Source organism: Canis aureus, chromosome 26, assembly GCF_053574225.1.
Source record: "Canis aureus isolate CA01 chromosome 26, VMU_Caureus_v.1.0, whole genome shotgun sequence".
In the NCBI taxonomy this organism is placed as follows: Eukaryota; Metazoa; Chordata; class Mammalia; order Carnivora; family Canidae; genus Canis; species Canis aureus.
In genome coordinates, this window is record NC_135636.1 from 23,965,780 (window position 1) to 23,988,653 (window position 22,874).

The 22,874-nt window shown below is 54.8% G+C and overlaps 1 protein-coding gene across 1 annotated transcript in view; it reads right to left on the bottom strand.

Annotated features, from left to right (window-relative positions):
• The window catches only part of EBF4 (EBF family member 4), a 59,318-nt gene extending 42,922 nt beyond the window's left edge, over positions 1-16,396 (bottom strand). Inside the window, exons 1-7 of the mRNA XM_077872447.1 lie at positions 16,067-16,396; positions 15,430-15,551; positions 4,788-4,944; positions 4,575-4,638; positions 4,352-4,407; positions 2,840-2,913; positions 1,370-1,438 (exon numbers count right to left, since the gene is read on the bottom strand). Coding sequence (XP_077728573.1) covers positions 1,370-1,438; positions 2,840-2,913; positions 4,352-4,407; positions 4,575-4,638; positions 4,788-4,944; positions 15,430-15,551; positions 16,067-16,396 — 872 coding nt within the window. The remainder of the gene's footprint in view (positions 1-1,369; positions 1,439-2,839; positions 2,914-4,351; positions 4,408-4,574; positions 4,639-4,787; positions 4,945-15,429; positions 15,552-16,066) is intronic.
• Between the last annotated feature and the right edge of the window lie 6,478 nt (positions 16,397-22,874).

Sequence of the window (22,874 nt, forward strand, 5' to 3'; positions counted from 1 at the left end):
TAAGCCATAAACACAAGCCTTTTGTCTGTTTTGGTCACTGCTTAATCCACAGAATATAGAAGAGACCCTGGCACAGAGTGAATATTAAAAAAAAATTGTTGAATGAATAAACAACGTATTTAATTGGCCAGAGTGTGGGCAACAGGCGTTCTCAAAAGTGCTGATACGAATACCAATTGGTGTAATCTCCACAGAGGGCAAATTGACAATAACTATTAAAATTACAACTGCACATCTCCTCTGACCCAGCAATTCTGCTTCTTTAATATCGTTCATATGAATGCATATATGTGCAAAGTGACACATGGACAAAGAAGTCACTGCAGCATATTTTATTCCCAAAAAGGAATGAAAATGCTCCAAATGTCCAGCAATGGCAGACTATTTAAAGAAATTATAGTTTATCCATACCATGGAATATTTTGCAGTAGCAAAAAAGAGGAAAGAGACTTCTTGTGTTCTGTTATAACCTCCCAGATATGCATGTTTTTTAGAGAAAAGAAAAGGTGCTGTAAAGTACACTTAGTATGCCAGGAAAGGTACAAAAAGAATATATATCTGAATTTTCTTGTCTATGGGCAGACAATTTCAAGATGTCCAAGAAACTGCTAACAGTGGTTGCTTAACTAGAGGGGAATGGATGGGTCAGGAGCAGAAGTGGAAATCTTTTCGCTATAAACTCTTTTAAACTTGATTTTTTGCTTCTGTAAATGTTTTATCTATTAAAAGGAGGATAAGGCAGGGTTTATCTTCCAATATGGAACAATCCGTAAGATATATTGTCACAAATTTTTTAAAAATATGGTAAAAAAGAGTGTGCACCGTATGCTGTACGGATGGGTAGGGTACTCTTTTGTACCTTTTGAATTTTGTACCTTATACATGCATTTGCTATTCAAAATGAAATAAAATAATTTTAAAAGATCATGATGGGAGAACGCATTTTTACATGCATCACCTCAACAGTCCTGTGACTGACATCCACCAAGTATGTCCCCATTTTTCCAATGAAGGAAATGGAAGATCAGAGAAGCCAAGCCAAGCAGGCAGAGGTGGAAGTGGACCTGCCTTCCCACGCCGGCCCCTTGGTCCCCCCAGCCACTCTCTGGGCTCTGGTTCGCTTCTTCCCCGTCCCGCCCCCACCCTCTGCCCTGGCTCTCTGGGTTCTTCCCCAGGGAACAGATCTCCTAAGCCCAGCCCAAGAAGTCCGCACCGGGGCTTCACTCCGAGGCCAGGGACGGCAGCTCCCTGGTGTCTTGACAGTTTCGCTCTGCTTACAGCCACCAATAGGGGGCGTGGGTGTGCCACCCTGTTATGCGACTGAACCCAGCCCACCCTGGCCTCCCACGGCCTCCTCCCCAAGCTGTACCTGTCAATGATGACCGGGTCAGAGGGTGTCTCATTCCGGTTGCCGCAGCTCTTGCGGTCACAGCACCGGCTGGGGGAAGATAAAGAGAGGAAGGAGGAGGAAGGGAATGAAGGAGGTGTGTGTGTGTGTGTGTGTGTGTGTGTGTGAGCGTGCACACACATGCTTCAGGTTGAGAATGCTGTGTCCTGGGACACCTGGATGGCTCAGCGGTTCAGCTCTGCTTTCGGCTCAGGGCGAGATCCTGGAGTTCAGGAATCGAGTCCTACATGGGGCTCCCTAAGGGGCGCCTGCTTCTCCCTCTGCCTGTGTCTCTGCGTCTCTCTCTGTGTGTCTCTCATAAATAAAATCTTAAAAAAGAGAGAGAGGGCAGCCCCGGTGGCTCAGCGGTTTAGCGCCACCTGCAGCCCAGGGTGTGATCCTGGAGACCCTGGATCGAGTCCCACATCGGGCTTCCTGCATGGAGCCTGCTTCTCCCTCTGCCTCTCTCTCTCTCTCTGAATGAATAAATAAATCTTTAGAGAGAGAGAGAATGTTGTGTCCTGTCTCTGAGTATGGCATCCCTGGTCCAGAAGGCCTGGTCTCAGGAGCCTGGGATGAGAAAGGTCCTTCGCAGGGACCTGGAGAGCCCAGTCCTGAGTGTAAGATTGGCCAAGAAACCCTTGCCCCAAAGGCATGTTGCTCCCAGAGGATTCAGGAAAGGCAGACTGCAGGCCACCTCCAAGGTCTCTCTTTGTCTCTGGACACTTTTTATATATATAGCAAAGAACTCAGATTGTAAGCATGCAGCTCAGGAATTACCAAAAAGTGAGCCCACTCAGGTAACCAGTACCCAGACCACGAAAGGCCACATGATCAGCACCTCAGAAATCGCCCCCCTCCGCCCCACTTCTTCCTTGTCACTACTATTTCCAAAGGCAACCAATGTCCCAAACAGATTTTTGAACATGATTTTCTTTTCCATGTATAAGGGACTGCCTCTTAAGACCCTGTATGATGGGCATCTCATGGGGAGACCTTGCCTAGAAATGCCAAGCTCTGGGGTAACAGGGAAGAAGAGCCAAGAGCTCTGTCCGCCCCACCCCCACATCCCCTGGGAAGGCAGCAAACCCTGAGGCTCACCTAGGAGGCAGCAAAGTTTCCTCTCTCTAGCTCCAGAGCTAATCCAGGAGGCCTAGCCCTGCCCCCACCTCCCCTGCAAGCCTCCCCTGAGCTTTATTAGTTAAGCTTTCCAGTGGTGGCAGGAGGCCTCTTTTACAAAAACACTTGGAGAAGCCACATAAACAGGCCAGGCTAATGGGGCCTCAAGGACCCTCTCTTCAGCCAGCACTGTGCTCAAGGGCCTCCCTCCTCCCTCCTCGCCTCCCCCAACCCGGCTTCCTCAGGGAGCTGTGAGGGGCGTGATGGCAGTGGTCAGGGGCAGGGCCTGAGGGGGACCAAGGGGCAACGTGCAGGTGACCCAAACCTCCTCACCTGCACATGATCTCATGGGTGAGCAGCACTCGGCACATTTCGGGGTTCTTGTCCTGCCCCTCATAGATGATGGCCTGGGGGAGAGGGGGTGTGCACAGGCTCAAGGGGAAGGAGGCTCCTCTTAAATCCAGGTGTAGGGGAGAGATGGGTCCTGCCCCCAGGGAAGATCATGCCCTCCAACTCGCTCTGGGGTGCCCAAGAAGCCAGAGCTGGGATCTGGGCTCCCCAAACCAGGACCACCACCAGAGGGCTGCAGTGGGCAGGAGTGGCATCAGGTAGGTCTACAGATTCTGTTTGTCCACAGGCAGCTCTTTCCAGAGCCAGCTTTGTTTGGGGCCAGGGAAGTCCCCAGACCACAAGGTCAGGCTGGGTGGGGTAGACACACTCCGTGTCCGCTGTTCCCACGCCCCTAGTGGACCTCTGCCTCCTGCTCACAAGTATTGTCCCTCTGGGCTTTCCTCATTGGTTTGATTCCTCTCTCCCTGGACCTCTTCCAACCCCTTTTACACTTGTCCCCACACAGTCCCACTGGCCACTGTCTGGTCTGCCTCCCATACCACAGTGACCACAGGCTTTCTAGAAACAAACCATTTCTTCCTCTATGCTAGGATTGGGTAGAGGCTGCTGGAAGACTGTGGGAAAGCCTGTCTCCACCTTGCATTCCAGGCCGCGGATAGGCTCATTTGTGACTCAGCCCTGTTCCTTACCAGCATGCTTGAGGTCTCTGAAAAGCCCTGACACTCTGGGGCCCTGCCTCGGGCAGGATCCATCAGGATTTACTCAGGTTTCAATTTTTCCAAGCTCCTAACGCTGGCCCCCGAGCCTCCTGTGACCTTCCATCTCAGCAAGGAACTAAGGATCTGCAATAGAAGCTCTGGGGCCCCACCTAGTCCCCTTTACTGGACCAGTGTGCCTATCCCCCCAGCTGTGGTTAGTGTAGGCTGCTAAGGGCTTTCTCTTGAGAACTACTCTCAGCAGATAGGAGCTGCCTAGCTTGGAAACATCTGGAAGGTTACACTCTCCCCTTGGAAGTGGTCCCCAGCCAACAACTGACTGATACAGGGTACAGTGATCCCGGAGTCCCAGGATCGTGTCCCACATCGGGCCTCCTGTCTCAAGGGGGACGACTTTGGTGCCATTCCTTCTCTAGAACTCCCTGGGGATCAGTCTGAGGCTAGACCACATCCTTGCTGAGCCCTGCTCAGCCTTCTCTGTCCTGCTTCCCTTCCTCCCTGTCTCTTGAGAGCTTTACCCCTGCTTTCCTGTAAAGCACAGGCACCTGAATGCCCATCTAGACTGGTCTTCTAGCAGATGCAACCTAAGACAGGGCCTTTGTACAAATACTGTCTTTTCCTAGATTGGAGGGCAAAGCCACACATCCTCCTGCCATAGGAGCTGGACCAGTGCAGATGAGGAGCACAGGAGAGGCTGGGGCAGGGCTAAGGAGGCTCACTCAGATGGGGTTCCAAGAGGATGGTAAGGTGGGCGCGAGCATGCCCTGGGCTGGCTCACCTGCTTGGACATGGAGTCAATGAGGCGCACATAGAGGTCCTGCTCTGTCCGAAGTCCTAGGGTGGGGAGGCGGAGAGGGCTTGCTGTGACCTCTAGTGACTCAGCTACACTCCACCCCCTGCCCCCTGGAGCCAGCCCCTCCTCAGCCCCGAGGAATGGGACAGCACGTGTCACCCAAGGTGGGGAACCCAGACCTCCTGGGGCAGTGGCAGGACTCGCTCACCATTGTTATACACCAGCCGCAGGCGGTAGTGGATTCCGTTGTTGGTCTTCTCAGCCCCTGGTTCCTGCAACCGCAAGATGGGGAGGACGGACGCTCGGACGCTCGGTGTTCCCACGCACCCTCCGCCTCCCCGCCCCCCGTTGGGCTGCCGCGCGGGGTGGGGGGGTCCCTGAAGCCCCGCCCCCCCGCCCCAGGAGCCCTCGAGCCTCTCACTCGGTCCTTTTCCACGAAGTCGATGAAGGCCGTGCGCTCCACCTCCACGGGCTGCCCCTGCCGGTCATACATGGCCAGCACGAAGTGGAAGAAGTTGGATTTCCTGAGGTTGGACGGGGGCTGCTTCTCAAAATGCGCGCGTGCCAGGCCCACGCCGCTGCGAGGAGGAAAGGGGGTTGCAAACCACCGGAGGCGGGCCCGGGAGAGAAGGACCCCGGCGCCTCGGGGGCGCCTCTGACCCGGCAGGCGGGCTGCTCAGGGCGCGCGGCCGCGCCAGGGCCTGGGCAACAAGTCAGACGGGACGGGCCCATTCCACCACCCCTGCCAGGGATCTCGTCCCGGACACGCCTCCGCGGACGGCGGTGACCCCAGCCTGCTCTCCTGGGGACAAGAAACACAGCAGGTGGTAGCGGAGGCACCCTTGCCAGGCCACCTCCCAGGCTTTTCCCTGGGCCCCACATTTTGAAAGGCAGATCTCTAAAACCAGAGGTAGGCATTGCCCATCTAACAGTCCTGTGACTGCCCCTGAGAGCGTCAGAGGGCAGCTAGGAGCTTCTGGAGCAAATAGCCCCCTGTCCCCCAGCCCACCATTGGGTTCATGAGCCTGTGGCATCATCTGGAAGATGATGGTGATGGTGATGTCCTTCAGATTCTCAGAGACATTGAACTGTCCCCAGCCGGGACCCTAGGCTATGTCTGAAGGCAGGGGGTGCACCCCTCAGGTGTACAGGGACTTGCCTTCACACTTTGGGAAAGCTACATACTGGCTCCCTTGGACAGGAGGATCTTCTGCTCTAGCCACGCCAAGGGCTTTCTCCTGGCTCATCAGAAATGAGTCCAAGGGACGCTTGGGTGGCTCAGTGGTTGAGCGTCTGCCTTTGGCTCAGGGTGTGATCCCGGAGTCCCAAGATCGCGTCCCACTTTGGGCTTCCTGCATGGAGCCTGCTTCTCCCTCTGCCTGTGTCTCTGCCTCTCTCTCTGTGTCTCTCATGCATCAATAAATAAAGTCTTTACAAAAAGAAAAGAAAAAAAAGAAATGATTCCAAAAAGGGGCACCCCCAGCTGGCTCAGTTGGTGGACATGTTCTTGATCTCTTGATCTCGGGGTTGTGGGCTCAAGCCCCATGTTGGGTGTAGAGAGAGATTACTTTAAAGTAAAATCTTAAAAAAAAATAAAAAAAATAAAGTAAAATCTTAAAAAAAAAAGAGAGAGAGAGAGAAGAAAAAGAAATGATTTCCAGAAGCAAGGCCTGGCTGGGCAAGAGGAAGAGGAGAAAAACAAAGGCTCTGTTCACCAAGTATTTCTTCAGCCCCAGAGATGTACCAAGCCCAGGACACACGGCACTGAGTGGGGCCAGAATTAAATGCCTGGGAGAGAGGGAAGACAGATACAGAGAGCTATAACACAAGACAAAGTGGTGAGTGTTCCCTAAAAGATGTTACTATACAAAAAACAAACCCATAGAAGCAAAGGAAGAAAAAAAGGAATTATTTCTGCAAGAGTTGAGAGGAAGCCTTCATGGAGATGGTGGCTTTCCCCCCGGTTCTTGAGGAATGAATAGGAGTCCAACAGTTGTAGTAGGCAATGGGGCAGAACAAACAGCATGAGAAATGGCTGTGAGTGTGAGGGTTGGTGTCGCTGGACCACAGATTTTAGAAAGTGCAGTGAAGAGAAGAAAAAGTTGCATGGGAAGTGCCAAGTCTGGAGAGTCACAAAAACCAGGCCATGAGTTTAGACTTTCTTCTCTGGGCCAAGGTTTTGAAAAGTGTGTTCCTTGGGTCTCTCATGGGTTCAGATCCTCCCTCTAGAAAAGCTGCTACAGCCACAGTTGCTGGGAAATGAGGCTTTATAGCACACACAAGTGTATGTAGGGGTCCCTGGGACACCCTCCAGGAATAGACCTTGCTGGACTTGGCTGAGGCTAGTGCCCCCCATGTGTGGGTGCCATTTTGGCATGATCCCCACTTCCTGGGGATTTATGCCTTTGTGTAGTACCCTCCCAGACTGTATCTGGGTTGGTCTGTGTGGCCAATAGAATATGGCACAAGTGATGACATATGATTTCCAAGGTTAGGTTATAAAAGACATGGTGGCTTCTGCCTTGTTCTGTTGGATCAGTGACCCGGGGCAAAGCTGGCTGTCATGTTGTGAGGACACTCGAACAGCTGTATGGAAGGTCTACATGGAGAAGAACCAAGGTCTCTTTCTTACAGCCAGCACTTAGCTTGCCAGTTGTGTGAATGAGCCACCTTGGAAGAAGATCTACAGTCCCAGTGAAGCCTTCAAAGGACTGCGGCCTCAGGAGAAGCCCAAAGAACTGTGTGAGGTAATGGATGTTTGTTGTTTGACCTTGCTGAGTTTTGGGTTAACTTTATGTATCAATAGATAACTAATATGTCAATTTTGTTAAGGGACTAGGGTTTGAGAAATACAATGAAGGGCCAGCAGAAGGTTCTGAAGCCAGGCGGGGCTTAGAAGCTGCTGTGGGTGGGGAGGGTGCAGTGTGGTGGGAAAAGAGAAGCTGCCTGAGAAGGTGCCACAGGGATGCAGAGGAGAGCATGAGGGAGGAGGGAGTGCTGCCTTGAACCATTCAGAACAGAGTCCGTCCATCATGGATGTGCCACTGAGAAAATATCTGCCATATTCATCACTCCTTAATGCTGTTCTTCACATAATTTTAAATCAACTTACTTACTCTGCTTCATGCAAAACCATATCTGGGATATCCTGTTTTTACTCGTACATACTATAATAAATACATAAACAATAGAAGGACAATTGTTCCACCTCCTTAAGCCTGTGTGGGAGCCTCGCTGGTCCTTGTGAAGTGCTGATTTTAGGGGCAGAAGTGATGGGTCTTGCTAGTTTCTGATCAAGGGGGGTTGGAGGGCACCACCCATACCTACTCTTCCCCACCAAAGGTTCTTTCTACACGTGTCCCTTTCTTGGGGAGTCCTCCTCCCTCCAGCTTTCCACCTCCTCTGCCCTCTCCTCCTGTCCCTCTCAGGTGACCAAGTCCTTTCCAGGGACTTGATGGTCCAGCTCCCCATTTGCCCAGAGGCAGGGAAGCCCAAAGAGCTTTGATCACAGCAGGTCCCTGATTACTGCTGATGAATATGCTAATGAGGCAGCAACACTGACTCCTCCTTCTGGCCCCAGGTCAGGTTCCAGGACCACCTGAGGGGAGAAAAGGTGGAAAGGAGTGGGCTTGTGGAATCCTCCCATATCACTATGCCCCTTATTCCGTCAGCTAGACCAGGAAAGGTGCCTGGAAGGCTCTCAGACAGAAGGGCTGGAGGGCTCAGAAAAGGGGCCTTACTTAATAGAGAAGGGGTGGATGCTGAGCAATGACCCAATCCCCTGCACCATTCAATATTCCCGTTCTTCACAGACACCCCTGCACGACCAGGCCAAGAGTAATCAGTGATGCTGGCATGAGTTTCCTTTCTCATCTATCTCTCTTGGCAATATCAGTCAGTCCTGGGCTGCCAGCTCCTGCCAGTCTTCTAAGGACCAGACCTGAGAAGTCTGGCCTAAGTCCCAAGCCAAACTCCCTTCATGGGGCTGCCCTCCATATAAGAGGGGATTCCTGGGGAGAGAGGTCAGGAAACCAAGGGAAAGGAAAGAAAGCAGGTACCCTGCCCCCTGCCCAGGGCCTGTGGACCACTATCCAGTGCTGCCAATGGGGAGGGGGAGGGGACGCAGAGGGGGTTGCACTGCCTCACATGCCTATGCCTGACCCCGAAGTGGGGTGAGGCTCTGTTCCACTTCTCCTGAGGCAGACCAGTATCATCCTCCCTTCCCCACCTTGCTGAGTGGGTCTGAGGCACCCTCATCCTCCAGGGGTCACACCCACCCAGGTAAAACAATGGGACAAGTGGCTAGTTTACAGTTCCTAGAGAGGATTAATATTAAGAACAGGGACAGAGGGGCACCTGGGTGGCTGGTTGAGCGTCTGCATTTGGCTCAGGTTGTGATCCTGGGGTCCTGGGATTGAGTCCCACATTTGGGTCCCTGCAGGGAGCCTGTTTCTCCCTCTGCCTATGTCTCTGCCTCTTTCTGTGTCTCTCATGAATAAATAAATAAATAAATAATCTTTAAAAAAAAAAAGGGACAGAACAGTATGAGTAACAGCTCCAGCCCCCCATCTCCTCGCCTCCCCCCACAGAACTCCGGAGTGGGCAAGACCCCTGCTGGGCACACCCAGGGCTACTCCTGCTCTGTGAATGTCTCTGGTTTACCCTGTTCATACCCCTGCTGGACATGTGAGAGGCTCAAGGTGAAATAGAAAAAGTTTTGCTTCAAAAAGCCATTCTCTTACTTCCTATGAACAAGAGACAGATAATCACAGAAGGCTCAGTGCATCAGCAAGAACATGAGGTGGATCTGGGCTATCTCTTCCTTCTCCTGGTTCCTCTGTGCACCTCCACTCCCAAAGGGCAGTAGGTGACCAATCCACATGCCTAAATGAAAGTGCAAACCCCAAAGGGAGAGGGTTGGGGAGGGGAGAGACTTTAGCTTTCCCCCCCTTGGGAAGAACTGATGCCCTTGTAATGAGAAAACAGATCAAAATTAAAGAACAGAAAGAAAGAAAGAGAGATTGGCTCAGACAGTTCAGAAAATGGACACAGGGGTTGGCAGAGAGGTGGGAGTGCTCCTGCTGGGTGCAGCCTGGGTGCAGAAGTGTGGGAGGTAGGACTACTGTCTGCTCTCATACTAGCTTAGAGACGGATGTGGATGAAGGCCAATGTCTCTGAATCTGTGGTCTCCCAGGTGGGGTTACCCTATACCACCACTGGGGTGAGGGGAGTAACTGCCAGGATGTCTACTGTTATGAATCCCTTATCTAAAAAGAAAAAAGGGAAGCAGGAGTAGAGTCCCTGAAGTCTGGAGAGGCTACGATTCAAATGCCAACCGCTTACGTGGGAGGTGATTCCAGCAAACACTTGGCTGGGCTGGGGAATAAGAAAGAGAAGGAAAGGCACTCCTTTAAGGGTGTATTATCTATGAGTTACCACTGTGGGCCACTGCAGCTCGGTCCTGGTAGGAGCTCGGGAAACAGTCCAGAACAGGTGCTTCAGAGTTATCTGCCAGAGGGCTGGAGGAGGGACCTGGGATAGTTATCCACCAACGTGGCTCCTGGGGCGTCATTTCTGGCGTGCAAGTGGGCAGAGCTGGCTCTGGCAGCCTAAGAAAGTCTCAGGAAGCAGACGATGGGAGAAGCAGACCCTTTACCAATGGCCCGGGGGCGGGGGGGTAGGGGATATGGGTGGGGTAGGGTACCAAATACCAGCCATCCAGAGGCCAGCAATGTGTTAGAAGCTGGTAAAATTACAGCCCCAAGGACTGACTGCAGCCTGGCAGATAGGCATAAGAACTGCCTCACCTGGTACATGTGTTGCTGGAGCCTGTAATTCTGAAAAATCTCATTCACTTAGCATCATTAGCGCACAAAGTATGCCACATGGGTGCCTTTTCCAGATAAATGCAGCTGAATGACGAAAACAGCCACATTAATCACTTTTGTGAGACTCCAAAAAGAATTACATATCTCTTGGCTTACTTAAAAAGATTGTTTTCGACAAAATGTCCAAAAGAGTTTCCTATCAACTCTGGAGTGTGCTGAGGGGTGGGGGGGCATTTGCTCTCATACTAAAGAACCCAGACATGGGAGGAGAAAGTGCTCATTTTCATATCTCTACCATGGACTGCTACCCCCCTTCCCATCTTCTGTTCTGGAATAGCCCATAAGTTGAAGGCGACAGTGACAGAAGAGCTTTGTTTTGCGCAGCTACTTTATGGTCTGCGGACACCTGCTTTGTAGCAAGCATGGATGTGCATGGGCTTCCTGAGTACTATGCTGGGAACCCAGGTTAAAGTTGACACCAAGGACAACCCGACCTTCACAGCTGAGGCCATTCAGGTGGCCTGTGCTTGGGGGACATGTGTGGGGGCTGCAGAGCTATCTGGCTGCTATTACTGGGGTCTCAGCGCTCCCTGGAGATGCTCCTTCGCAAGGTGGGGCAGGATCCACCAGGGCCCTTCTCCGGGTAGCTGCTGGACCCTGCCACAGCATTCTAGTTCAGAGAGCACTGCGCCATCTCAGCTCTGTCCTCAGGAGGTCACTTGGGGCTCCCCACAACCCTGACTGCATGCTTATAATAATTATGAGCAATTTAAAACAGGTATCCCAAACCCCTCAGAGGACAAGTGTCCCAGGCTGGAGTTTGGCCTCCCACAGGGGTATCCTTGGACCTTCTGGCCATCCCCCCATCCCCCACCAAATCCGAACTCTTGCTCGCCCTGATAGCCCAAGGTTCTGAGCAGTGCCTTGGCTTCGGCCTGATCTGCCTCAGAATCTGGGATGCTGGAGAAATGGGGATAAGCCCCAAGGTCATCTGCAATAGGGGGAAGCTCCTTTCAACCTGTCCTCCCCCACAGGGTAGAAGGAACAAAAAGTATATGTCTCCTGTGTCTCATCTAGTCTCAGCTTTCCCTGAAGTCTTGGCTAATTGCAACCTTTCTTCTCCCCATCCTGGCCCACTACCTAGTTCTCTCTTTTCTCTGTGTGCTCTCTTCCTCTAAGTGTCCCACTGGCCCTGCTCCCTCCTAACTGATAGCCATTGCGCTGGGCCTGGCATTCCTGGCTCCAGCCTAGATCTGTTGGCCTAGCCCTGCCAAACCCAACTACAGAGGTTAGCCGAGCCACAGACCAGGAAGATAAAAGCAGCCCACTGGGGCATGCCCACCTTGATGAAGTGGGCAGAGGGGGGACCTGGAGGCTCTGAAGCTGTGTCCAGAGGGAGGGGAGGCTTTGGGGCTGCTTCATATTCCTTACTCCCACTGCCCATGGGGCCAGGGAGGTAGCAGCAGCAGCAGCAGCAGCAGCAGCAGCGGCGGCGGGTGGGCTCACCTGCCACAGGAAGTTGTCTCAGCCACCAATGTCCCCCCAGGGAGGTGGGGGGAGGGGAAGGATCTCACTAGAGCCAGCTCCCCCACCCCTCCTCTTGCCATCCATTCCACCTAAAGGCTGCCCACCGTGCTTCTCTCTGCCCACCCCCCTCACCGCCCACCCACAGGCCTGCCTGCCAGGTCCCAGGCTGAGGAGCGGCTATTAATTATTAAAGCAAACAAAAGCATTTCCTAGCAGGGAGGCTAGCGCGCAGCTGCTTACAGGAAAGGCAGCCCAGCTGGCTTTCTCAGGGCCTGCTTGTGTGCTGGGATCCGCTTGAGGGGGAGGGCGGGCTTGGGTCCTGCAGGGGTCTTCCTGGGCTGGGAACCACATCAGGAGGGGAGGGGTGAGCACCCAAGCAAGAGGATGCGTTGCAGTCTGGGAAACACGGGTTGTGGCTGGCCGTCTGCAGACTTGGAGATAAAGTGGCAGCACTGGCCAGGGGTCCTTGTGCAGAGCTCACCACTGGGAAGATCCTGCCAGGCCCCACTGAGCCAGACTTCCCTTCCCTCCCCTATCGCTTCCAGAGCAAGGGCACAGGGCCTCTCTTTTTTCCCTACCTCTCTTTTGCTCAGAACTTTCCTTCCTGTTGGGAGAGCCTCCCTCACTGATCTTGGCAGGTTCTGGGCCTTCTCCATCTCCACCTTCTGTAAAACTTGGCGTCATAAACCTGGGAAGCAGCAGCTGCCCAGTATCTGGCTCTTGGAGCCAGGTAGATGCTGGAGGCCACCAACACGGGGAGGGGAGCCCAACAGAAAGGGTTCTGGAAACTTTCTAGCATGCACTCCTGTCTCCTTTGGCAGATACTATTGCCACCCTGGGTGTTGTGGACACAAGGACAAATAAGCCACCATCCTTGACCTAAAGGGAGGCATGGGCTGGTGGGGCACAGCTGACTCTGGCCTGTGGCCAGCATCCTTGGTTAGCCCTGAGAACTCTTCCTGAGGTCTGGGTGGGAGGGTGCTGATAGAAGAGGGGCTGGGGTGGGTCCCCCCCAGACCCAAAGACTTTATTCAGTGCACATGTGGGTGCTGGGGCCAGGGGAACTGTTTCAAGAAGCATCATTGGATGCCAAGCATCATGACAGGGCTGGAAGGGGGTTTGGGGTCAGACAGTGGTGAGCCCTGAATGCTGAATACCTGGGAGGAAGTGGGGGTGACTGAAGTTTTTAATCTGAGAAGGGCAGGATAAAAGAATAAAAGTTCTTTGGAAAAATTGCTCTGCTGCCCACCCTCCACCCCCCTGCTGCAGGACATGGCATAGTTTTTGGGGAGATGTGAGAAGCTGGGGCTGGGGCAGTGGGCTAGGAGGCTGAGGTGGTAACCAGAGGTAGATTAACCTTCAAGCCATGGAGGAAAGAGGTGCAGGGCAAGGGGTGGCTATTATTAAAAGTTGACCTCGGGCATGAAGAGATATCTAGAAGCCTTGACAGTCAGGAGGCTGTGAAGCAAGGCATCAAAGACAACTGGCAGATCCCAAGCAGGCTTGGGGAACAGTGTTCCTGGGAAACTTGAGAGAAGGCAGGGAGAGGTTGAAGAGGGAGGTAGGGAAGGGGAAAGGAATGTTTGTTGCTGCTGTTTCAGGGTGGAAAGATCTGAGCCAAGAACTGGGGATGTGTGTGTGTGTGGGGGGGGGAGGGACTGAGACACAAATGGGAGAGATGATGGGCCACTTTGAGAGGAATGAGGAGAAAGGATTAGCCTGCTCCCTCATGGAAGGAGGTGGTCCAGAGTCAACCAAATGGGGGCCGGGGTTTGCTCCTAATCTGTGTCTCTGGACTTGCAAATAAGGAGCCCAGGCCTGAAGAAATGCCCCTCTTCAAACTGAGGAAGCTTTTGGGGTCCCAGTGATGTGGCCCCCAGGACTTAGATTGGACACCTCAGTGCCACTCAAGACACTCCCCCCTCCCCCCACTGCTCCATGTGCAGACAGTACTGCTGATGGTCAGATCTTCTGGGAAAGGAGAGGATCCATCCCCACATTTCTGTACCCACATAGGCTACAAGAACCCCACATCTGCTTCCACATCCTTCACATCTGCTTCCCCCTCATCAAACCTCCTGGCTTGACACAGGGACAGAAGTTCGGGTCAGAGAGAAATAGGAACCCTAAACCCCAGGAGCCCCCCGAAACTCTTCACCCACTCTTACAAGGAGCTCTTACCACAGCTGGTGGTGGAGAAAAAGATGGAACCCCCATTAAGGAACCGACCATCTCAAATTAAGTCAGAACCAACAGAAAACCAGGCAGGATACAGAACTGTATGCACAGTCCGAGAGAAAAAAACAAAAAACAAAAAACACGTGAATGGGGAAAAAAGACCAGAAGGAAAAACACTAACATGTTGATGGTGGTTGTATTAAAAAGGTAGAATTTTGGTTTCTACTTACCAATTGTTCTGGAATATAGTTATAACATGAGCAAAACTATGTACTTAATTCACAGGCAAGACCTTCTCCTCTTGAAGAGATGAGGTACAGGGTCAGCGCCTCTTCCCCCCCCCCCCCACCTCGGCCCCCAAGCACTCCCTGCTGACAGTCAACCAAGGACAGGAGTGCAGAAACACAGGACACAGGTGCCCTTCGCAGAGGAGACAAGGTGTGTGTGTCTGTTAAGGGAGGAGGCTGGGCTTGGGCTAGGAGTGGTGTCCCTGAAACAGGCCAGGGGAGGGGAATGTTGGGCCAGTGTGCCAGGCCTGGTCTGCCTGGCAACCCTCCTATCCAATCCCTTCAGGCTGCTGGACAAGCAGCTGCTCAGACCTCAGGGAAGCCCAGCTCCGACGTGCCCCAGAGGTCTGCAGAGGCAGTATCTCTACTCCTAACCACGGAGAACTCCCACAGGAGATCGAACACCCCCTCTCAACACACACACATCCTGACGCTCACAAAGAGGGGCACAAAAAGTTTGCGGTCAGTTGTTGCCGGGTGTGTGTGTCTGTGTGTGTGCAGGTCAACAAATCCTTTACACTTCCTTTCCAAACCCCGGAGTTCATTCCGTACCCAGGCTCCGTGCCCAGACTCCTGCAAAGGCGGCAGAGGGGATGGGCATGGGTGCTGGGTTCCCAGGGGCCCTCTGCCTCCCCCAGGGCCCGCCAGGAAACCACTTTGCCGAGAGGTGGGACCTGATTGCCCGGCCCCAGCCCCAATCATTCCAGCCAGGGCGACTGTCCAGCTCGGCTCTTCCCCACTCTTCAGCCCCCTAGCCGCTTCCCTGGCTCCCCACCCACCCCTCCTTCAACTCTGAGGGGCGTGGGAAAGCAAAAAGGGGGCTGGGTTTTGTGCCTTTCGCGGCAGAGAGCCTCGGAATTGGACCAGGAGAGGCGCTGAGACTGCCCGCGAAGGAGCGGTTGTCGGTTACTCGACGGCCGGTGGCGGGGGTCACGGTTCAGGGACTGCGGGCAGCGGGGATCCCTTCTGCTCCAGAGCCGTAGATCGCCCGGCCCCCGAGCACAGTCAGAAATCAGAAATCGGAGCTGGGATCGCGGCAGCGGTGGCGGAAGCCCCGCCCCGGCCCGCCCCGCATCCTCAGGAGGAAGCAGAGGCGCCCGGGCCGGGCGGGCGGGCGGGCGAGCTGGCCGGGCGGTCCAGAGTTAGGGCTCCCCACCGCTCGCCCCAGCGGCCCCGCAGGCCGAGCGAGGGCGGCGCGCAGCCGTCCAACCCCGAGCGCGCCGGGTCGCGTCCGAGCGCTTACCTCTGCGCCGCGGTGCTGGCGTCCAGGATGCCCGCGCCCTGCATCCAGGAGCGCACCGAGCCCAAGCCGGCGGGCAGCAGCGGCTCCTCCTTCAGGTTCAGCCCGCCGCGGGGCAGAGTGTCCTGCGCGGGGAACATCAGGGCGCGCAGTCGGTGGGCGCCCCCGCCGCCGGGAACGCGGTGCAGCCGAGGCTTCGGGCGGCTCGGCTCAGCCCGACCCGACGGCAGCGGGCGCCTCCGGGTGCGCAGCGCAGCGCCCGGTCCCCGCGTCTCGGTGCGCGCTCGCCTCTCGGGCGCTCCCTCGGAGAAAGCGGGTCCGCGAGCGCCAGCGCCGGCGCCGTCCCCTCCCTCCCGGGGCGCGGGGCGGGGAGATGCAGGGATTCCCCCGCGGCCTGAGCGCCGGCGGGCGGACTGCGAGCGGGGCGGGGAGGGCGGGAGCGGAGCCGGCACCGGGTCCGCGCCGAGGCGCCCCAGAGGCGCGCTCTGGCGGCTGCCCAGGGCCGCGGTCGTCGGAGGGGGGGCCCGAGCGCCCCGGGAGCTGCCTCCGGCGAGGCGGGGGCGCGGGGCCGCCCGCCCTTTCCCCCTCGCGCCCCCCCACCTCCCGCCCGCCCGCGGCGCCGGCGCGGGGCGCTGATTACCATCCGGGAGGCGGAGGCTGCGGGCGCGGAGCTCGGCGGCGGCGGCGGCGGCGGCGGCGGCGGCGGCGACAGCGGCGGCGGCGGCGGCAGGAGCAGCAGCAGCCGCGCGTCCCGGGGAAAGGCAGGGGCAGCGCCGGGCCAGCAGACGCCGCCGCCGCCGGAGCCCCGCGTGCCCCGGCGCCCCGGCCCTGCCGCAGCCCCGGGCGGCAGCACCTGGAGCAGCAGCAGCAGCAGCCCGGCCGACTCCCCCCGGGGCCCGGTTCCCGCGCCGCCCCGCCGCGGCCGCCGCCGGCCGCCGCTCCCCGGGGCCTGGCCGCGGGCCCGGGCCATCCCGCCGCCGCCGCCGCCGCCGCCGCTCCCGGGGGAGCGGGAGTCGAAGGGAGGGAGCGCGGGCGGGAGGAGGGATGGCGGGAGCGGGCGGGCCCAGGGGACGGGGGCCGGGGGAGGCGGGGGCGGGGCGGCGCGGCCGGCCGAGGGGCGGCCGGGGACGTGACATCATCGGGGGAGGAGCGGCTGGGCCCGGGCCGCCGCGGCGGGGCGGATCCTGGCGAGTCGGGCGCGGGGGCCGGGGGCTGCGGCCTGCCCGAGGCCGCGGGGAGGAACGGGGGCACCGGCGCGCCCTGGGAGGCCCGGGCAGGGGGCGGCCGGGCTGCGCGGCGCGGGAGCCGAGCCGAAGCCGGAGGAGCGCGCCACGCCGAGCTCGGAAACCTGTGCCGCGCCCGGGTCGCCGCGGGACGTGCCCGGGCTTCTGGCCTCGCCGCCCTCCCCGAGCGCCCGCCGTAATTTCCTGCACTTGCTGCTCATTTCGACGCCTCCGGGCTTTTACTCTTGATGCTCTTCGCTCGCCCCCGCTGCCCTCCCAGCGTCTCTCCCGGCGAACCTGACCTCGGGTTACCCCCAGCCCGGGACTCCAAGCTCCCGCTCTGTCCTAGACTGGGCCGCAGACGGCCGGCCGAGCGGGTCCCTGCTCACCCCCTTCCCTGGGTTCCTAAACCCAAAGCGTTTAGTTTCCAGCCCGTGCCTTTCTGAAGCCTCTTGATTTCTGACTCAAGTTGGACACGTAGGGCTCAGAGTTAGGACTCAGAGCCCAGCGCATCTCCTCCTCTCTCCCCCAGCATCTTCCTTCGCAGATTTCATTCCTTTTTTAAAATTAGTTTCTGGCACAGAAATCCTCTCAGCCTTGTTTCTAGGGGCAGAGCCATTTCTGCCCCATGCCTCACACTCTGGCTTGATGTGTCCTGGCTGAGCTTTGAACACACCTGGAATGAGTCCAGTACTGCCCTGCAGAACAGCATGGGGGGGGGGGGCTGCCCTGCCTGCTGTTTGCCCTCTCAGGTACCCCTGGCATATCACTTTCCTGCCCCCAGCTGACTCCCATCCTCTGTTGGGGAGCCCCCATGTGTGCAGTTGGTGGTGCACCCCACGTTGACCTAGATGAGGGGTCCCAGGGGCACTGCCGGGCTCCCCTACCTTCTCTCTGACTTCTTTCCTCTTTACCATCCCTCTCTCTCCATGCATCTGCACCTGCAGGGCCTGTGGCTCCCACTCAGACTTCTCCAAGTGTCAGCTTTTACCCCAGGTGAGATGATCAAAGGTAGGTCTCTCTTTAAGGTGAATTCTTCTGCCAGGCCCTTTCTCCATCTCCTTATCTGACTCTACTCTTTGTTCTTCCCAGCGTGGTCCTGGATCAGCAGCAGCAGGGCAGCGGCAGCAGCACTTCCCGAGAGCTTGTTAGAAATGCAGAGTCTCAGGCTCTGCCCAGGCCTGCTGAAGCAGAACCTACATTTTAACAAGATCCCAGGCCATTTATGTACATGTTACGTTTGAGAAGTGTTGCTTTAGAGAATCCTCCTCCCCCAAAGTGTTCCATACTTGCTTCACCCCTCTCTACAACCTTCAACCCTACCTCTGGCTCTCTGAATTTCCAGCAAGCAGCCTACCTCTTACTTAATGGAGAGGATCCGAGGAATGGTGGCAGGGTCCTGCTGTCTCTCTCAGCCGTTTGTGGTTTCCACCCATTCTCAGTCTTGTCAACCATTCTGTTCTCTCCTTGCACCCCCAGTAACATGTGGGCTCTGGGGCCTCTTTTCTAAGTCCCGTCTTCTGCACCTCCTGGTGTTGCCCCATCTGATCGGTTTGGTTTGTGTCTTGGACCTCCTTTCCTTTCCTCTGCTCAGACTTCCCCATTCTTAAAAGAACCCTCCCCTTGTCCCCGCCTCCTCCTCCAACATGTGCCCCTCCTGTTTCTGAGAGTCTCTGGGAGCACTCCACCAAGGATGCCTCGCCTGCCCCCAGCAAGCCACTCCCGAAGCCCTAGTGGTCTGGCTCCCTTCCAGCTCTGCCGCTGTTTGCTCTCCTCTCAGGCCGCAGGCCCCCTGATTCCCTGCGGCACTAGGCTCTCCAGCCCCCCGCCTCCTGCACACACCCCAGGGAGAGCCATCCTGATGACCAGAGCTCTTTGCCTCTCTTGCCCCTGCAAGCGCCCCAGCCTGCCATGCCTCCCTTCTTTCTCCCTTCTTTCCTCAGAGAGCCCTGCTCTTCCTTCCCCAGCCTCAGAGGCCGTCTTGGGGGCTTGATCTTCTAGTGGGGGCCTCCACCTTGAGTCTGCCAGTCCTGAACAGCAGATGGTGAGCTGGGTTTGACTCGCGGACGAGGGGAGCACCTGCCTCCACGGAGGGTCCCTAGCACGAATGCTCTGTCCCTGGGCCAAGAATGAGGGTGCTTTGTCTCTGCAAACCAGCCCTTCCTCCCACCCCCTTCCCTGTGTCTGTCCATGGCACCTTCTCCTAGTGCCCATCAGGCTTGGGGCCAGGAGTTCATCTCTGATACTTTCCTCACCCTGACCACAGCTACCTCCTGGTTGGATTGTAAGGGTTCACCCTGTAGGTCCACGTCCCTGCCTCGGTACCCACGGTGAATTATCTCTAACAGTGAAACTCACTTGTCCTCGACTGGACTCCACTTTGGCTTGGAGGAGAAATCTGCCCTTGTCTAATGCTGGCCTTCCTGGCTGTCTCCCTGCCCCCAGCTGCACGCACCAATCACACTCCATCCTCCTACCATCACTTGCTTAGAAACTTCCAAATGACTCAAGTGGCTCCCCAAGTAGACATTTAGGGACTCAGTTTAGGAACAGTCTAAGCCCCTTTGATGCCTGATCCACATGTCTTTTGCCAGTCTTTCCTCCATTCCCTTTCTGTGAGAGTCCCTGGCTTGCCTGACACAGAAGATCTGACTCTTTCCCAAACACAGATTGCCACTGCCAACACCAGGCCTTTCTTCTATGGTTCCTCGGTGGTGGAGTGGGGGTGGGGGAGGGTATTGCCCTCACTATTGCCTCATCTTTCTTCTATGGGAGGCAACAGGGATCTTTTCATTATGGGGTTGAAGGGCTTTGCTATTGCAGATTTTCGTGGTTTGAAAAGACTCTTCCCAAAGTAGACTTGGGGTCTAGGTGATCAGGGTTAACCTGGGGCAGAAAGGGGAGTTAACGGCACTGAGCTAGTAAGGCCAGCTTGGATGCGCTCCGGACTTGTATGGGTTTATATGCTATATTAACCACACAGACTAGAAAGAAACCAACCAGGATGGTGTTTGTGGCTTCCTAGGGACTGAGGCCCTGAGAAAGGCTTCTGGGCTAGAGCCACTGAACCAAGGGGTGAAGCCTTTGGGTGATGAGGGTATCAGTTGGGCCAGCAGGTAGAAGGCCAGTGAGCAAATTCTGAATCAGTCCTCGTGGTTGGAGGTAGGTATCTCTGCTTTAGATCCAGCAAGTTTGTTTCTTGGAACTCCAGTTGTGTTTTTATGTTTTGTGCTTTGTGGGTACCAGTGTGGGGGTGAGAGACCTGTGAACGAACACTCAGTGTCATTCCAGAGTGAGTGACCTGGGCTGTTAGAGATGCAGGGGCAAGTACTAGAGCCAGTACAGGAGCGCCTGAACCTGAGACCAAGACGATACGTATGTGTAAAGGCGAGTGGAACTGAATGCCTGGGTTTGCTGTACTTGCTTCAAGGTGGAACCTTTTAGCACCTGGAGCATCACAGGTGATGTGGAGGAGCATGGCTTTTTTCCTGTAGGCCTGGGCCTTAAAACAGTATTTTAAAAACCAGCAGAACACCCTCCCACCTTCCCTCCCTAGTCTCTCTTTCTTCAAAAGGGGGTGCAACACCACGGAAAACAAATCTAAGGTGGTGCATTAGGCAGGCTCCTGGCCAGGCTGTGTGTTGAGCCATAGCGCCCCCTGGAGGTACCAGAGTGTCAGGTACTTGGATCCACTTCAAGGTCAAGTTCTCTTGATAGGTATTATTAATATGTAGACAGAATAAAAATATTAAAGCATCCACTAAATATGGTTGTTCACATGTTCCATGAAGGAAGCGAAAATGCCTGGGGCCATCCCAGAAGGTTTCCCGGTGGGTATGTCCCAGCTCTCAGCCTTCCTCCTCGTCGACTTAACCTGTTGTTGGGGGAAAGACCCACACTACAGATGGTAGTTTTCCTTGCAGTCCCTCCCATTCCTGAATGTAGACTGAATTATCAACCTTGAATAATACACAACAGAAGTCAACACTTTGGCAGAAGAGTTGAGCTCCTATCTCCCATTTCTGGGCTGGAAGAAAGACTGCATGTCCCCTCAGTTCTCCTGGTTGTCCATGCCCCTACCAATCAAAAGACCACCTAGAAGACAACCAGTCTCATCCTCACCAAGGAAGAGAAACAGAACTGTTTTACCTGATGTGGCAGTATGTGCACAAGGCCGGCCCCTCTGTTCACCTAGTAGCTTTCAGAGAGGGCCCAGGACCTGCAGATTTCCAAGCCCATGCAGTAGAAGCATCCAACACTGTCCCTGGAGGGCAGTCCCTTAGCTATTCACAGGCCATGGTGGAAAATTGGAAAGAAAAGTATGGAAGTATGATAATATGTATATTTCTTTGTGGGGCTACATCGGCCTCCTTTTCTGATGGCCATGGGGTCAGCAGGAAAGGAAGCCCTCATGTCTGAATAAAGCAGGGTAGGGTGAGGGGAGTGGAGGAGGGTGGGATGGGGCTGTTTTTCACCTTGTTCTGGATGAAGTGGGGAGAGGGCCTGGCACAGGCCAGTTCTCCAGGAGACTTAAGCATCAGGGACCTTCATCCACACAGACCGCTTGCAAGGCCCTTTGAAAGCTCCTTGCAATGTGTTCCCATGGTTATAGATAATGATGTATGTGAAAGTCTATATTTTTCTTCTGAAAGGGCCATACCCCCTCTGGTTGTATGAGCTTCAGGCTCCCCTGAACCTCCATCTTCCCACAGGACCTAAGTTGGGTAGGAACCATTTAGGTAAGAGATACTAAACTAAGGCAGGGGTGCCCGGGTGGCTCAGTGGTTGAGCATATGCCTTTGGCTCAGGTCATGATCCCAGGGTGCTGGGATCGAGTTCCTCGGCAGGATCCCCTCAGGGAGCCTGCTTCTCCCTCTGCTTATGTCTCTGCCTCTCTGTGTGTATCTCTCATGAATAAATGAAAAACAAAAACTAAGGCAGGACAAGGGGGAATGAGAGAAACAGAAGAGATATGTTTTAATGGACAAGGGCTGTCACCTACTGACCTGTAGCTCTTACTGAGGGGGATTTTTGTATCTTCTCTGGTGTCATTATTCAGAACAGTGCCTGGCACACAAATACTTGTGTAATGAATATTTGTTTGGGAGGTAGACATCAGGAAGTCATGAGTAATTAGTATGTGGGGGTCTACAAGGTGCCCCAAATAGATGAGCTTCACACACCTACCACCTGTCACCCAGCCCTGCTCTGCCCTATCTACCAGACCCACTACTGGGGTGGAAAGCATCACAGCCTCTCCCTTTTAACCATTAGTGGCCATTTGGCCCAGTAGAGCCAGGCCCTTGGAATGCACACATGGTGAAAAAGACTTGGGATTTGGAGACTTAAGTAGGCAATATTATTGCCTGGTTATTATAGTTAATATGATTAAATATTCTTGCCTAATTGTCCTCAGCTTCATTGACTTCCGGGTAAGCCTGAGGTGCCGAGGGTCCATTGGTGTGATGGTTGAGTATTTAACAACTGCCTCTCAGAAAAGAAACCTGATTTGTAGTATTTGCTGATTTTCCTGAGCAATTTCAAACCAGTAATGCTATACAACTGAATGTGTTGGGAAGAGATGTGCACAGTAGGTTCTCCAGAGCCCCTAAAAGCTGAATCCAGCACACCTGGTGTGGGTCCAGCTAGAGAAGTCTCCCCCTACTTGAACAAGAGTGATGGACCAAGGGGCCCCATATTCTGGGTCAGGCTGTATGTGAGCCGTTCTTTTTACTGGCGAGATTACTTCAGGTTGGGTGAAATGTATGTGGAGAATTAGTTTGGCCCAATGCTCAACTTTTTCTTTTTCTTAGTTTTTCAAAAAGCGTTGATTTTTTAAAAAATTACAATATAATTCAGTTATTTTACATGTATACCTCAATAAATTTTTGGCACATATATACCCATATAACCTCTGCCTGGATTAAGATACAAGCCCTTTGCCACACCATAGCAGCCTCTCTGGTACCTCCTCCCTGTCAGGGCATGCCCCTCTCCTGACTTCTAGCACTGTAAATGAATTTTCTACAACTTGGGAGTTTATCTAAATGCTATCATGTGCTATGTAGTTTTTTATATCTGGTTTTTACTCCCTGTTAGATCTGTGAGATTTTTAAAAAATTTTTATTTATTTATTATTCATGAGCGACACAGAGAGGCAGAGACGCAGGCAGAGGGAGAAGCAGGCTCCCTGTGGGGAGCCTGATGTGGGACTCCATCCCAGGA